At 36.9% G+C, this 15,981-nt stretch overlaps 2 protein-coding genes across 2 annotated transcripts in view; one reads left to right on the top strand and one right to left on the bottom strand.

Moving 5' to 3' along the window:
• LOC107669834 (tudor domain-containing protein 5-like) overlaps positions 1-11,842 on the bottom strand; it is a 16,578-nt gene extending 4,736 nt beyond the window's left edge. The window contains exons 1-13 of the mRNA XM_016462258.1: positions 11,554-11,842; positions 11,094-11,330; positions 8,709-9,140; positions 8,452-8,603; positions 8,284-8,367; positions 8,142-8,198; positions 7,198-7,366; positions 6,916-7,094; positions 5,499-5,713; positions 5,179-5,388; positions 4,937-5,003; positions 1,665-1,862; positions 1,425-1,568 (exon numbers count right to left, since the gene is read on the bottom strand). Coding sequence (XP_016317744.1) covers positions 1,425-1,568; positions 1,665-1,862; positions 4,937-5,003; positions 5,179-5,388; positions 5,499-5,713; positions 6,916-7,094; positions 7,198-7,366; positions 8,142-8,198; positions 8,284-8,367; positions 8,452-8,603; positions 8,709-9,140; positions 11,094-11,322 — 2,136 coding nt within the window. The 5' untranslated portion in view covers positions 11,323-11,330; positions 11,554-11,842. The remainder of the gene's footprint in view (positions 1-1,424; positions 1,569-1,664; positions 1,863-4,936; positions 5,004-5,178; positions 5,389-5,498; positions 5,714-6,915; positions 7,095-7,197; positions 7,367-8,141; positions 8,199-8,283; positions 8,368-8,451; positions 8,604-8,708; positions 9,141-11,093; positions 11,331-11,553) is intronic.
• On the top strand, positions 11,276-15,691 carry LOC107669835 (podocin-like). Its single transcript, XM_016462259.1, has 9 exons — positions 11,276-11,342; positions 12,768-13,237; positions 13,321-13,424; positions 13,532-13,604; positions 13,933-14,015; positions 14,849-15,052; positions 15,127-15,182; positions 15,262-15,340; positions 15,425-15,691. Exons 2-9 carry the CDS (start codon positions 12,916-12,918, stop codon positions 15,689-15,691), a joined length of 1,188 nt encoding a protein of 395 aa, XP_016317745.1. The 5' UTR covers positions 11,276-11,342; positions 12,768-12,915.
• Positions 15,692-15,981: the final 290 nt, after the last annotated feature.

Raw genomic sequence — 15,981 nt, 5'->3', positions numbered from 1 at the left:
ATACACACACACACACACACACACACACATACACATATATATATATATATATATATATATTGTAGCATTTGGACCAATCAGACACACAATTGTTCATTAGATTTAACAAATCAATTACTCATTAGATTAACAAACAATCACAGACCCCTCACCCAACACCAGACTCAGTGCCTATATGTCTGTGAATGATCTCCAGGCCAGGACACCTTCATCTCATAAGAAACTTTACGACCTAAAAGTTTGTAAAGAGAATCTTCCTCCCTACTCAATTCTCTCTAAAACAGACATATACTGCTATAGGAAATTACTTCTTTAATTAATTCAAAGAATATCTCTTTGGATTTGAGAATTTAGTCTTTGCAACTTTACAGATCTTTTTTATGCACCAAGAGCTTGTAATACTCCAAAGAGAAAGGAAAAATTGAAATCGCATCATATGACCCCTTTAATTAGGTATGGGCATTTTTGGCAATTTCTCATTTCGATCATCGATAGGTTTCAAAAACAAGCACTCGGGGCGGGGGTGTTTACAAGCAAGGAAAACAGACAGACTTTACTATAGGCTAGATTTCACATTCTATAAAGTTCTCATTATAATGCTACGTTTATGGCAGATTTGTACTATATTTTCGTCTACATTATCAAGTGATTAAAGTACATTTCAGCAATTCATTAACAGACACCCTGTATATGAATTTGCTTAACTACATAGGGATATGCAAGATAATTCCTTTTGTAAAACTGACAAAATCTGCATCCGAGTCACTTTGTGAGCAAAACCTAATGTATGCCACTTAAAGGGATAGTTCACCCAAAAATGAAAATTACCCCATGATTTACTCACCCTCAAGCCATCCTAGGTGTATATGACTTTCAGCGGAATACAATCAAGAGTTATATTAAAAAAATGAAGTTAGAGATTACGGTTTATAAAATATGGATATTTTTCTTATAAAACATCGATTCGCTTCAGAAGGCCTTTATTAACCCCGCCCCCAGAGCCGTGTGGAGCACTTTTTATGATGGATGGACGCACTTTATTGGGCTTCAAAATCTTGACCCTCATTCACTGGCAAAATAAAGCTTAGAAGACATTTACAAGGACATTTTTGTAAATAAACTCCGACTGTATTCGTCTGAAAGAAGAAAGTCGTATACACCTAGGATGGCTTGAGGGTGAGTAAATCATGGGGTAATTTTAATTTTTGGGTGAACTATCCCTTTAAAAACCTGAACTCCCAAACACCCACAAGATCCAGTGCTGCTCACTGTCATTCCTCTATTTACAGCCTCAGCAGACAGACCTGCCGTTCATCGGCCCAATCGAGCAGCACTGAAATTTCACAGAGCTAACTGACAGAGCTTCACTGGCTTATGGCCCATCAGTGCTGTATCGTGATGCTGGATGTGTATATTAAAGTTACCGTTTGAGAGGAGCTCAGAGAGCCATTTCCCTGAAAGAAGATCTGGGTTTCTGGAAAAGATGTGGATGGTGAGAGACACTCCTTTACTTCCTCAAGCTGATCATCTCCAAAATAAGACGTCACTGGGTTGAACTTCCCTGACACCTAAAAAGCCAAACGAGAAGAAACCAGCAAATACTGAAGAACAGATTCTTCTTGGGTTTTACACAAGTGGGTTTAAATGAAGATTTGAACCCAGACCAATCCAAAAGCGGTAACGGAGGGAAGGGCATGGCCCTCTTTCTGTAGGGTGAGGTGAATGTAAACATCCTCCTCCGTGTTTGTGTCGCACAGGAAGAGCAACAGGAAGTCCTCCTGGTAGCTGTGGATGGCGGCCACCAAAGTGCGCTCACAGCACATCCGCTGGAAAGCGCTGATCGCACTCTGAGTCCAAATGCTCTGAGGGAAAAAAAGACAGAAGGAAAATGTGAAGAAAAAGAAAATAACTAGTGCGACAAAATGAGCAATAAACAACCAAAAGCTGGTTCTCCATCTGCTGCAGGGAAAACAAGCATACAACACAAAAAGTGTAGTCGAATTTGTTAATAAATGACAGAGATTTAGGGGTTAACGGTTTGAATCAGCCTAATGAATCACTTGCTCAGAATCAATTCATTCAGAGTTTACTAAATCAATATCTGATTCGCTTACTGAACTGCAAGTCTTCATTGCTTTGATATAAGAAGCCTTAAAGCCTTATTGCTTGCATTGAAAAAAATTATGTAGAACAGACAGAATAGATGATTTAGATTGAAAGAAATTAATGAATAAATAAATAAAAATAATATTTTATTTATTACATTTGTGTCATTGCAATCAATTTTGAATGAAAATAAATAAGGACCAAGTAAAAATCCATGAAAAAATTGTATCAAATATAAATCATAATACATCAAAATTATTAAGAATGTTGTGATGTTTGTGATTTTTCTCTTATATTACCCACCCTTAATAGAACATTTTTAAGTAATAGTTCACCCAAACTGAAAATATTGTGACAATTTACTCGAGCTGTTTTATTAATAAAGGTGTTTCATTGCAATCAACATAATTTTCAATGAAAATAAATAACTTATTTTTTTGTATAATTTTTTTCCATGAAGAAAATTGTACATCTTAATATAAATCATAATAGATCATTCCAATTTCATTGCTTTTAAATAAATATATATAGAACTGAACCATAGCTAAGGTTTATCCAAAAAAGTCGCTAGGTTTGTCAGTATGAATATTCTATGGAAAAAAGCTAAATCTAGTGCTAAAGTCGCGCTCGTGTGTGTGTGCGAGACACGGGAGCTGATGGCAGGGGGCGGTGGATATTTGTGGTGGTCAATGTGGATATTGTGGATGAGTTCTTCTGTGTCATCACGTTCTATTAGTTCTACAGCTTCAGTTTTGGAACTTTCACGCTTAGTAACACATACAGCTGTGCCCTCACCACAGTGCAACAGTGAAAAGGGACGACTTTCAAACAGTGTCGCTTTCCGAACGTTGTTTAAGCGACATACTATTATACTATTATAGTATTGCGGTATTTAAAAAATTCATATCGTAACAAAAATAAACACCGGTATTCGGTATGAACCGGTATACCGCCCAGCACTAATATACACACACACATCTTTATTTCAGTTTTATCTTTAATAGATTTATTGCAGTTAATTTCCTAATTTCCAAGGCAACATTTAAATTTTCATCTAAGTTTTTCCTCTCATTTTATTTATTTATTTTTTTAATGTAACAAATGGTTTTTAATAATTTTAGTTAGGGGTGATCCGATCAGGATTTTTGAGGCCGATCACTGATCACAGAAAGCAGTATCTGCCGATACGATCACCGATACCGATCTTTTTAAAGCCTTATTTTTATCATGTAGAATTATTTATAAGACTCCAATCAGGGCCTTATTCAGGGCCTAAATTTCATTTTTGAAAATGGGAGAATTCTCCTCTTATAGGTGACTCTTGTGAGAGGAGATTTTTTTAAATTTGAGGTGTGGAGAGGAGCATTTTTTAGACATTTTTCAAAAATATATATTTATCTCACCTAAATGTTCGATCATGCAGTGCATTTTTGTTTTTACACTCGTGCAATTGTTGCACAATAGCTTACGCACAGCACAAAAAAGTTGCTCAAGCAAGTGGCAAAACATTTAAACTACTTTTCTTACATTATCACAAACATTATACTCCAATCAGGATTTTTAGACATTTATTCAGGGATTGAATTTCATTTTTGAAAATGGGGGGAATTTCCCTCTTGTGACTCTTGTTAGAGGGGATTTTTTTAATTTGAGGGGTGGAGGGGGGCATTTTTTAGACATTTTTCAAAAATATATATTTATCTCACCTAAATGTTCGATCATGCAGTGCATTTTTGTTTTTACACTCGTGCAATTGTTGCACAATAGCTTACGCACAGCACAAAAAAGTTGCTCAAGCAAGTGGCAAAACATTTAAACTACTTTTCTTACATTATCACAAACATTCTAAATTAAAACTTACCATTGACAGAAATAGTCAGCTCTACTGCCTTTTCTTTTGCATTTAATTCTTTATTACAAGCAATCCTGCGGTTCATAAAGAACTTTGTTTTCCTACCTCCACGAGTGCCATCTATTATTGCCTTGTTTATCTAAAAGTGCTCTTTTCCTTTAAACCTAGCCAAAAAGCCATAGCCTATGTTGACTGTGAAACACAGTAGACTTAATTATTATTTGCATTTATGGTGTAATTACTACATATTCATTTTCATATTTACCGCAAACAATGCACTGTTACTTTAATTCAGCACTTGAGGCGCAGCAAAAATAGACTCGGTGCGGAAACGATCCCTGCACTGCTGCAGACGCACCGCTCCTGAACGCACTGCCGGACAGCAACCGTGTGCAGTGTGAACGCTTTATTAATCCGTTAACATGAACGCGGAAAAAATACACACCGCATACACACTGCAAACGGAGTACTGTAAACCTGGCATTGTGTGTGCGCTGTGAGTGTGCATGAGCGCACGGTCTTCATGAGCGCGATGAATGGTTTAAACACTGGCAAGAATTAAAAAGAAATGCAATTTATAAACTTTAGTGATGATGCGACACTGCCTCGATTGTGCAAGTGACAATTCCAGTCAACTGTGCAGCGTGCAGCTCGCTTATAGTGCAGACGTGATGTGATTTGAAGCCGTTTGCGCATTTTGAGAGGGAAAGAGAGAGCGCGCGGTGATTCACTCACGCCGTTTGTGAAATTATGTCCCACAAAAGGTTTTCAAATTACTTTAAGTTATGTAATGAAGAAATATGAATTGCACCTCACCTTCAGCATAATAATTATTTTACCCGCGCCAGACAGAGACCGAGATGGTGCCGCTGCATGTCATTGCCAAACCTCTGACGGCAGACGCGTCATCAGCTTGAGATCGGTAGCCGATCAATCGGAGCACCCCTAGTTTTAGTTAACAATAACAACACTGCTTACCGTGATGGGCCGAACTCCAGTTAACATTGCAGGGACAGCCTGAGCTGGAAGATCAGCATAACAAGCTCTGGAAAGATTTTGAGAGTATACAAAGCAGAGATACAAACATATATGTCCTAAATAAATGCAACATCTTTAATTTATGGTGTAATACTAATAATTGTAAAACAAAACCAAAACCTCAGGTAATCATTTAGGTTTAAACAACACTTTCATTGTTTTATAACAATTTATGAACTTACTTGAGAAACCGGAGGCTGTTTCGTTCCACTTTTGTGATGTCTCCGAAGTCAACATAGTAGACCTTTACTTCAGTATCACTGAACAGCTCGTGGATCACTACCCGGTAGAACCACATGTCTCTGGGGGCCACACAGCACACCTGACCCGGCCGCACATACGCATCAGGCAGCCGGTATCTCTCCGTCACATCTGGGTAGGAGTAACAGCTCCTGGAAACAAGTATTAGGCATGTTCAGAATGACATACTACTCAATCCCAGCCCAAATAATTATGAAATTAATCAGTGACAATTCAACATACAACGAGATAAGTGAGATACCTCATTTCAATCATCATGTTCTCTAGGGCTCTGGCCTCCTTGTTCTGGCTGAAGCGGATGTAGAAGTGGCTAGGAGACTCCGTCTGCTCCACCAGGACAGGCACCAGCTCTCTCTCCCTCCTGCGAGCCGGGGGCTTCAGCTTCTGGCAGCACACTGCGTCTGGAGGAACCGCTGAAACTCGACTCACTACCAGCTCTGGGAAAAGATCCGCCATCTACAACAAACAAATTATACTCTTATGATGTTTAGAATTATTATGTGTTTATATATACATACACATATATTAGTGCTGTCAAACGATTAATTGCATCCAAAATAAGTTTTTGTTTACATAATATATGTATGTGTACTGTGTATATTTATTATGTATAAATACACACACATACAGTATATATTTCAGAAAAATATGGTATTTTTCTATATTAAATCTATTTATAATATAAATTATGAATATAAATGTAGACATGTAAATATTTTCAAAATATATGCTGTATGTGTGTGTATTTATATATACATATTAAATATACACAGACCAAACACATATTATTCAAACAAAAACTTTTATTTTGGATGGGAATAATAGCGATTAATCGTTTGACAACACTAATATACACACACACACACACACACACACACACGTATATACACAGTGGTGGCCTATTAAAACGAAAACTTTTATTTTGGATGCGATTAATTGTTTGACAGCACTAATATATACATATATATACACACACACAGTGGTGGCCAAAATTATTAGAACACTAGTATTCCCAGGTTAATAATAATTTTAAAAAAAAAAGTACACTTCCATAATGTACTTAAAGTGCTCTATTTTCGTGCACTAATTTTGTAATATAATTTTGTAACTAATTTGTAATAATATACTAAAAATTATTCTTTAGTACTTATTAAGATAAACTTAAGATCAACTAAGTGTACTCAACTGTGCTATTTTGGGACACCATGAATATGAACTAAAATGCACTTTTAACATACTACCTCTGTATTTAAAAAATGTATTTAGTTACCACTTGTAGTACACTTGAACCCATCTTTCATACACTAGTACACTCAAGTGTACTACAAGTGGTGACTAAATACAGTTTTTAAATACAGAGATAGTCCGTTAAAAGTGCATTTTAGTTCATATTCATGATGTCCCAAAATAGCACAGTTGAGTACACTTAGTTGATCTTAAATTTATCTTAAGAAGTACTAAAGAATCATATTTAGTATATTAAGTAGTATATTTAGTATATTATGTTGTTACATTATATGTAGTATTAATAATGTAGTGGTAATAAGGCCTTTTTATACAAATAAATACCACGCAACTTTACTAAAGTACATTTTGTAAGTTTCCTTAGGCTTGATATGGGAGGGAATGATAATGGATTATCAATAATGAACCTTAACCTGATGGATGGTTTTATTGGCGATTCTGAGCTCAGTCTCGGACTCTTGGGTGTCTGTGTATTGCTCCACCTCTCCACGCTCCCATGCAGACTCGGCACAGCTGAAGTAATAGGCTTTACTGGAGGGATTCTGGGATTCAGTCGTCAGACTGGAGGTGGTGCCGTGACCCGGGGATAATTCTTGCAAAAGGAATACATCACAATCAAAGTTTCATTAAAGATGATCAATAAGCTAGGAGCACTCATTTGTCTTTTCAAATCAATATGACATAAAGCTAAGTACCAGGTTCAGTGGGTTGTATGTCATTTGGTTTGAACTCCACAACCATCCAATGGTTTTCACTTTCGTCAGCACCTTTTTGGATGGACAATGTGTCACTCAAAGCCCCAACCATTTCCGTCACGCTCAGAAAGCCATACTGGCTCACCGGCAACTCCTCACCATACATTCGCTAACATCAAAAAACAGATCATAAGTTAGAGAAGCACACTGGCGCCATCTAGAAACTCTAGAAAAAATAAGGCAATATTATAGAGGCAATATTCCGACCATCATAGAGGCTTATTTTGCGTGACCTCGACATATGACTACATTATACCTTACAGTTTCAACCCAAAATCTATGGAAGCTTGTTTTTGCCACAGGAGAAAAAATAACAATAAAAAAGGTAATAACCTAATCTCACAATTCAGTTTTTTTCCCCTCACAATTCAGAGTTTTTTTTCCACCCAATTCTGACTTTTTATCTCAATATAAACTCAGAATTGGGAGAAAAAAAGTCAGAATTATGAAATGTAAACTTACAATTGCGAGAAAAATGGTGACTTTTCTCGAATTGTAAGAAAAGTCACAATTACCTTTTTTATATTCTATGGCAGGGAAACAACTGAATCGCAAGATGTAAACTCAGAATTCTGAGAATAAAAAAGTCAGAACCATGAGTTACAAACTCTGATTGCAATAAAGAAATTTTGAGAAATTGGGAGAAAAATGTCAGAATTGTAAGATATAAACACAGAATTGCGAGAAAAAATGTCAGAATTGTGAGATAAAAAGTAACTATTAACTTTTTTTATTCCATGGCGACAACAGGCTTCCATGGAAATAAAAAAAAAGATGCAAAAACATACAAAATAGGCTTACTTTTTTGTAGGCAGAATAAATTTTCTTATTTTATTCTTCAGATATGAACCCTGATATGGTCTTGACTGGATTTGTGAGAATACCTTGTATTCTGTGGGAAGATTGTGAATGGAGATCCCAATGCCATTTTCAGCTACAACCTGAAAAAAGATCCATATCTCAAAAATAAGCCTAGGTGAGAAGATGAGACAAGAAAGGCTGAGTTTTAAAGCTGTTATGTCTGACCTTCCGTAGCTTATCTTTCAGCTCGTGGCTGACGGTGCCAGCGGTGCCCTTCTCGAGGATCTGCTGTCTGAGCTCCTCCTCAAGCTGTAAGAAGATTTACCTCAACAGTATTGATTTATATATAGCGCAACATGAAATATCACCTTAATTTCATACAAATATCCAAACCTTAAAAATAGTTTCTTCAAAAGAGTGCTCTGCCTTCACAGGCTCCGGTTTAGGAACAGCAGGGGGGGAGTGCGAATCTTGCTTGTTCCTCTCAAGCGGCGAATTTGCTTTAGGACTGACCGGCTTCTGTTTTGCCACCAAAGGAGATGCCACTGCAGAAGTATCATCATGGAAAAGACATAAATAATCGATCTGAACCAAAAACAAGAGCATGATATCAACTTCTCTCTCTAAAAATTCCATTATCATATACATACATGGCTTAGAAAGATTTGTCATCAGATGTTTGATCTGATTTTGTGCCATTATGGCATTCCTCAGCAGCAGTTGCGAGCCTGTGCGACTCTGCTGCATGATTACGAAATCCGTGGCAGCCGCCAGCATCTCGGAAATGGAGTAGAAGCCATACTGCGTGATGTTGAGCGGCTTTCCGAACTGCCCCATATACCTGGACTCCAGCTCTGATAATCTGACCGGCCCATGAGATAGTAACTGTTTTAGTTGGCTGCGCAGTTGAGCGGGCAGAGCGGGTTTTGATTGGCCACGGCGAGGGAGAATAACGGGCTGGTTCCGTGGGTAAGAGATGTGGAAGTTTCTTGGTGTTCCCCTCCGAATGCTGGCTTTGGTTTTGGGGTCACGTTGCTTAGCCACCAGCTCTTGGATGCCTTTGGTGCTCTCATCTACAATGGCTGCAAACAGAAAAAAAAACTTTTAATAGTTCTAAAGGCCCTGATATACCTCAAGCGAAATCGAAGAACGAACTGGTGTAACATCATTTTTGATCAAGCCAAAATACATTTCGTTTAGAGAGTTTGAAACATCTTGCCAAAGCAAACTTTGTGGAAAAGTTTGCTCGGGCTGGTAAAAACGTACCATAAGATGTTTAGGACAACTTAGATTTTTCCCACACCAACTCACTATATGTTGTTTTCCAGATGTGTTTGCAACATCAAAGTATATCGACATAAACAGTATTGTCCCACACAGTGATATTTTAGTATCACTGAGGTAAATATGATTCATTTTATTAATATTTTGTATTCGTTTTTTTATTTTTGTATTATTTCTTTACATAGTTTTTAGTCATTTTATTTCAGTTTGAGGTATTTTAGTACATCAATTCAAACTAAATAAAAATGAGAAATGTTACTTGGCAACTAGCTAGAATTTTTTTTTTAAATTTTTTAAAATATTTTAGTTAAACACCAGTTAACGTCAATTTATATTTTAGTTAACACTAGTTAACGTCATTTTATATTTTAGCTAACATCAGTTAACGTCATTTTATATTTTAGTTAACGCCAGTTAACGTCATTTTATTTCAAGTAACACCTTTTTTATGGTTTTAGTTTTAACTAGAAGAACCCAGGTCCCACACACACACTTTTTGCATGTGCAGTGTTTGAATAAATGCTGCATTTTTTCCAAACCGAATTACCTGAACCAAAAATATTCAGTATGAATACATGTACTGTTACACCGCTAATTTTAACACATATAAAGGCTAAATTAAGCTAACATATTGATATCAAATTTTTTTTTTTAAATATCTATCCACCTTTTTCTAGCCGTAAAAATAGGAGCGGCCATTTGTAAATTCTATGGCTCTAGCTTCCGGTCTCATCCGCATCCAGCTATTTTTAGTTGTACAAAACAGTTCGTTTTGCTGCTTGATATTGAAAATTGGTGTCTTACCATATTGTTTTAATGTATGATCTTAATTATGAACACACTGGTTTGTAGTGCAAACAGTTTTACCGTTTACTGCACGTTGTTATTCTTCTCGCTATTTCCCTCTAGCGGCTAATGAACCGGAAGTCTTGCCCATAGGCTTACTTCCACGTTGAAGAAAAAGGTGGACAGATAAAAATATTAAAGGGGTCATATGACGCTGCTAAAAATAACATTATTTTGTGTATTTGGTGTAATGAGATGTGTTTATGCGGTTTAAGGTTAAAAAAACACATTATTTTCCACATACTGTACATTATTGTTTCTGCTCTATGCCTCGCCTTTCTGAAACGCGTCGATTTTTACAAAGCTCATCGGTCTGAAAAGTGAGGTGTGCTCTGATTGGCCAGCTATCCAGTGTGTTGTGATTGGCCAAATACCTCAAGCGTGTGATGGAAATGTTACGCCCCTTAACACACTGTGATGCTGTGTCCCGGCACGACGAGACAACACCAATAAAACCCATTACAAACGAGGCATTTAGTGCATCCAGTGGGGAAAAAATTACTGATTATAATGACTTATACTGTCTTTTTACGTGTTGCGTATCTCTTTGGGTTTGAGACTTTAGTCTTTGCAACTTTAGGATCTTATCTATGCACGAACAGCGTGTAACACGCCAAAGAGAAAGGAAAATTTGAAATGGAATCATATGACCCCTTTAATGACTCATCTTGCACCAGTGGGTGTGTCCAAATGTTTGTCCAATCAAATGCACACTAGAGTGAAAAACCCCTCCCCAATACCAACTGCTTATGACTAGAAATAGAATGTTGCAATTCATATAAACCAAATGTAGCAATTTCATGGTGTATTCAATAATTTTTTAGCAGGACTATGCAGAAAAGTCATTCTCTAGGCCATAAATATTGATTTACCAGCAAACAAAAGGGATAAAATACTAATATGACCTTTCAAAACGATGCTGCCATCGAGGTGGTATTCCAAGTGCACGACATCCGGCATTTCCTTCACCATATCCAAAACATTTCTGAATCCCAGTAACCTGAGGGGCATGGGGAAGCCCAGCATGGTGTGGTAGTCTTTCTTGAGCTGCTCAGGGGTCAAACCACGCTTAGCAGAGACCAGAAGAGAGCGGACATCCTTCTTCAAACCCGTGAGGAGCTGATCTTGGGTCATCCTGACAGCTAAAAACACAAGTGGGACACAATTTACTTACTTGATAGCCGACAAAAACATGACAGTTTAAATGTAAATGTTATTCCACCATGATGTCAACACCTTAAACATAATTGTTTTATTGACAATACTGGATTAACGCAAAATGGCGCTTACACACTTAACAACCGGCTTTAAACGTTTATATCTTTGCATTCACATTATTAATGTGTTTTATGGACGAGAGATTACCTTATGTACAAGATGAACGCGTTCTGTCGTTCCGTGGAGATCACGCGAGAGGCCACGTTTTTATAAAATGGGAATTTTGCATCACAGGTGCGCGAGCGCGATTACGTCGATGGAAAGAGCGTCAAAATATCCTCCGAGATTGATTTTTTAAAACAGGAGTGTATGCAGAAGTGCAGATGAAAGTGTGTTTTTCTTTAGGGTCTGTGTGTGTGGGCAGAGCCAGCAAACTTCCTGAGACACGTGCTTCATCAGCATTCAATCAAGCTCCTCGTGCTGACGCTGCACTTTATGACTTTCACAATGTTTTCTGATGTATACTTTTACTTTTTTCACATGCTTTAAAAAAAAAAAAAGTATAATTTTCCATTTTTTTTAAATAAATGAAATAAAACGAATACAAATATATGCTACAAAACTACAAGGCCTAGCCTAAATGTGTAAGTGTCAAAAACATTTTTACATAGGCTACATGCATTGTTCAGTTTATTATGGAAAAAAAACAATAGCCTACTAAACATGATCAAATTTGGTGATTTATATTTGAATATAAAGGTTTGTGCAACACAAAAACAAACAAACAAAAAATTGTCAGACACATCAACAAAAACTGATACATTTAGCCAGATTTATGTTTATTTAAGAAAGTCTTGTTTTGTATACATTTATAGTTTTTTAATTGTTTATTGTTTAATTTATTTTCTTGTTTCATAGTTTTAATCAAAAATGTAATTCGAAATCTATCTATCTATCTATCTGTCTATCAAGATAATAAACATGACCTTGGCATTAAACAAAGGTCTTAAAACAGAAAACAGAACATTAAAAATCTTTATCTTTCTTATTACTAAACTTAATAACACTGTATATAAATGGTGTTTCACAAAACATTTTGCTTTGCTTTTTTATTAAATGATATAATTTGCCATTTACAACACTAGGCGAAGGTGAATGTTAAATAACTTTGTTACAAACATGACATTTTTCCCAGATTTACCCAAATAACCATTTTCTAAAAATGTTGTTCTATTCAATTATATTTATTATATATTTACTAAAAGAATAAACAGATAGATAGATAGATAATAGATAGATAGATAGATAGTTGTTCAATCTAAATTCAAATCATTATTATGAATTAACATATAGAGGACATTCAGAGAACATGCAAATTAGATTTTTGGTAACATTATTTTCCATTCAGTACCTCTGTGTAGGATATTACCGCTGTGAAACATTCATTAGAAGAGTGCAAACACTCCCCTGTCATCATATGAACCTGCAGAGGCCTACAGAGATACTCCCTGTTCAGACCCACAGACGTCCACAGGAGCAGACCAGACACCAGATGAACCCTCACAACAGATGCTTCTTATGAGGGAGGCCGTGATGGAGAAAAGAACAGAAACATCTACGCGTTCTTCAAGATCTGGACGGGTAAAGCGAGAGCCATCGCCTTCTGCTAAAGAGAGGAAAACCAAAGCCCCCAAATCCATGAAGCTCCAGGAGCCCCACAAAAGAAAAGTAAAAACAGAAGTGACAGAAGAGGAAGAAGAAAGAGGTGAAGCCAAAGAGGCTCAAATCATCTCCAGCAGCACTGTTGTAAATGTAGACAGTGTGAGGGAACGAATAAAAGTAGATCGAGAGGAGTTATTGGGATTATTGGAGACTGAAGGGCCTGGAGAAGGTAAGTGTGGAGAAGAAAACATCTCAGAAAAGATGGAGAACCTATAGTAGGCTATATTGTTCTGTCTTAAATTTTCTCTAAAGCCTTGAAGAAGAGATACCTTGGAATTTGTGAGCTGCTTCTCATCGTTTTGGTCCTGTCTGTGGTGATCTTCTTCTTTCCTATTTCCATATGGTTCTGTGTGAAGGTATGCTTTCAATTTATGGGATTAAATATTAAAAACGAATATGTATTTGGTAACTCTGTTCAGGTCCCGTAACTTTAATTTATTTGTATAAAATTGTTTATATGTAGATTGTGAGAGAACATGAGAGAGCCGTGAAATTTCGATTGGGGCATTTACTGCAGAAGAGTCCAAGGGGCCCTGGTACATTTTAATTGACATATTAACACTTTTACAGTTAGCAAGGTTCTAGTTATTATTTTATGTGAAGAATATACAGTTTTTAATAATAATTGATTATTAAATGCATTTCATTTTAAATATATTTTTACTATTTGATTGTTTATATTTATATTTTAATATAAAATGTTAATCTAACTTAATGTTACATTAAAAATGTAAAGCTAATATAATTTTTAATTAATATATGAATTAATTTAATTTAAGTATGTTAATATTAAGAAGAAATCATTTTGACATTTTAATAATTTATGTATGTGGACTTTAATACATACGTTTTATTTTGCTGCAGGGCTGATGTTTTATCTCCCATTTTTGGATGTGTGCCATATTGTCGACATTCGTCTGAAAATACTGAAGATCCTTCCTCACACGGTAATTTCTTTGCTTTCAAAGTAACAAAAAAGCCTCCATATTTTCTGCACATCGACTTCAATCAGGTTAGACGCCATACTGAATGTAACGTGGATGAAAACGAGTATGTAAGGGACGATTGAAAGTCTTTACAATGGAACGCACTGTATGAAGGTCCAAAATCATGTATTTTCACAACTCACAAACAGTTTTATTGAGTTTTTGTCTACTGAAAGTTTTTTCGGAAAGATGTTTTGTCTGCTAAACAATCGATATGCTGCAATCCATAGCACTGTCCTTCTATCGCTCACAGCATCCCTTTCATTCCTGTAAAAATTTAATTACTACTGACTAAGGTCTTTGTATGGGCAGCATTGTATTTTCTGAGATGACCTTTGAGTCATTTAATGAAGTGCACTGTAAAAAGCTGACTGCGACAAACACCATCTCACTTACACACGTATGTAAACATAAGGGTGGCAACTGGTCAAAGACTAGCCCAATCAAAACATCCACCCTTAGGTCTCTAGATATGGCTTGGATCTTTCAATGCAAGTAAAAATTGTTTTTTTTTTTTCACCCATTTTATCAACTGCTGAGAAAATTGCAAGTCTAAAAAATGATAAAACACCTCTCCAACAAGCCATATAATTCCATGTTGGCAACTGGTCAAAGACTAGCCCAATCAAAACATCCACCCTTAGGTCTCTAGATATGGCTTGGATCTTTCAATGCAAGTAAAAATTTTTTTTTTTTTTCACCCATTTTATCAACTGCTGAGAAAATTGCAAGTCTAAAAAATGATAAAACACCTCTCCAACAAGCCATATAATTCCATGTCATTGTATCCTTAGGTGGTGACCAAAGATCTGGTGTGTACCGAAGTGAGCGCGGTGTGTTACTATCGTATCGAGAATGTGTCTGTGTGTTATTCCTCCCTCGCCAGCGTCCCAGATGTGCTGCAGGCTCTGACCCAGGTCTCTGTTAGAGAGATACTGGCCCATCATGCCTTCACTAACATTTTGCTGGACCGCAAACGGATGGCTCAGGAGATTCAGGTAGACGTCAACAGATATGACACCTCATGAGGGCTTGAAACAAGACGTCTACTAAGTTTTCATTTGTTGGGCAGGTCAGCTTAGATTCAGTAACCTGCAGGTGGGGTATCAAAGTGGAAAGAGCAGAAATGTAAGTGCATAGAACAGATTAGACTCCAAAAGTCGTCACATTACGGCACTCATTACATACTGTATGTCCACTGTTGCAGAGAAGAAATTAGTCTTCCACCTGAACTGCAACACAACTTCGCTGTGGAGGCCGAAGCGAGACGTCAGGCACAAGTCAAAGTAAGGCCATCTGTACAAAATGGGATTTGAACCCACAACCTTTCAGTTTCCAAACCAGCTTTTTAACCACTATGCTTTGCACAGGTGATCTCTGCAGAGGGAGAAAAGGCAGCTTGTGAGGCTTTGAAGGCCTCTTTAGAGTCTCTCTCTGGTTCTCCACTGGTCGTGCACCTTCGACTCCTGCAGCTCCTCAACAATCTGCGCTCTGAGCAGCCTGCTGTGGTCCTCAACATACCTTCTGATGTCCTGACTCAATCCATCAACCTCACCAGTTTGACCAGACCTGCCAATCAAGATCTGACCGCAGGTGATGGCTCAGATGATGCAAACAAAGATTCGCCCATGATGTAAAGACAGCATGGCTATCAATGTTTACTTAGGAAGAACAGTTTCATATGACTAATTTTACATAGACAGTTTACGATACAATATTTACCTTTGCACCATCTAACTCTCACTTTAACTTCATCTTTAAAAACACTAATAATTTACACTGTTAAAGCTGCAGTCCGTAACTTTTGGCGCTCTAGCGGTGAATAAACAGAACTGCATGCATCTTGCGGAAGAACATTGTAGCCGGAGCTACTTCTCTCTGTTTGGCTACTCTGCAGTATTCATTTTATGGTATGTGCAATGCAAGT

Source organism: Sinocyclocheilus anshuiensis, unplaced genomic scaffold (assembly GCF_001515605.1).
Source record: "Sinocyclocheilus anshuiensis isolate Anshui unplaced genomic scaffold, SAMN03320099.WGS_v1.1 scaffold560, whole genome shotgun sequence".
In the NCBI taxonomy this organism is placed as follows: domain Eukaryota; kingdom Metazoa; phylum Chordata; class Actinopteri; order Cypriniformes; family Cyprinidae; genus Sinocyclocheilus; species Sinocyclocheilus anshuiensis.
The sequence above is the reverse complement of the archived record's forward strand: the minus strand, read 5'-3'. Positions and strand labels throughout refer to the sequence as shown.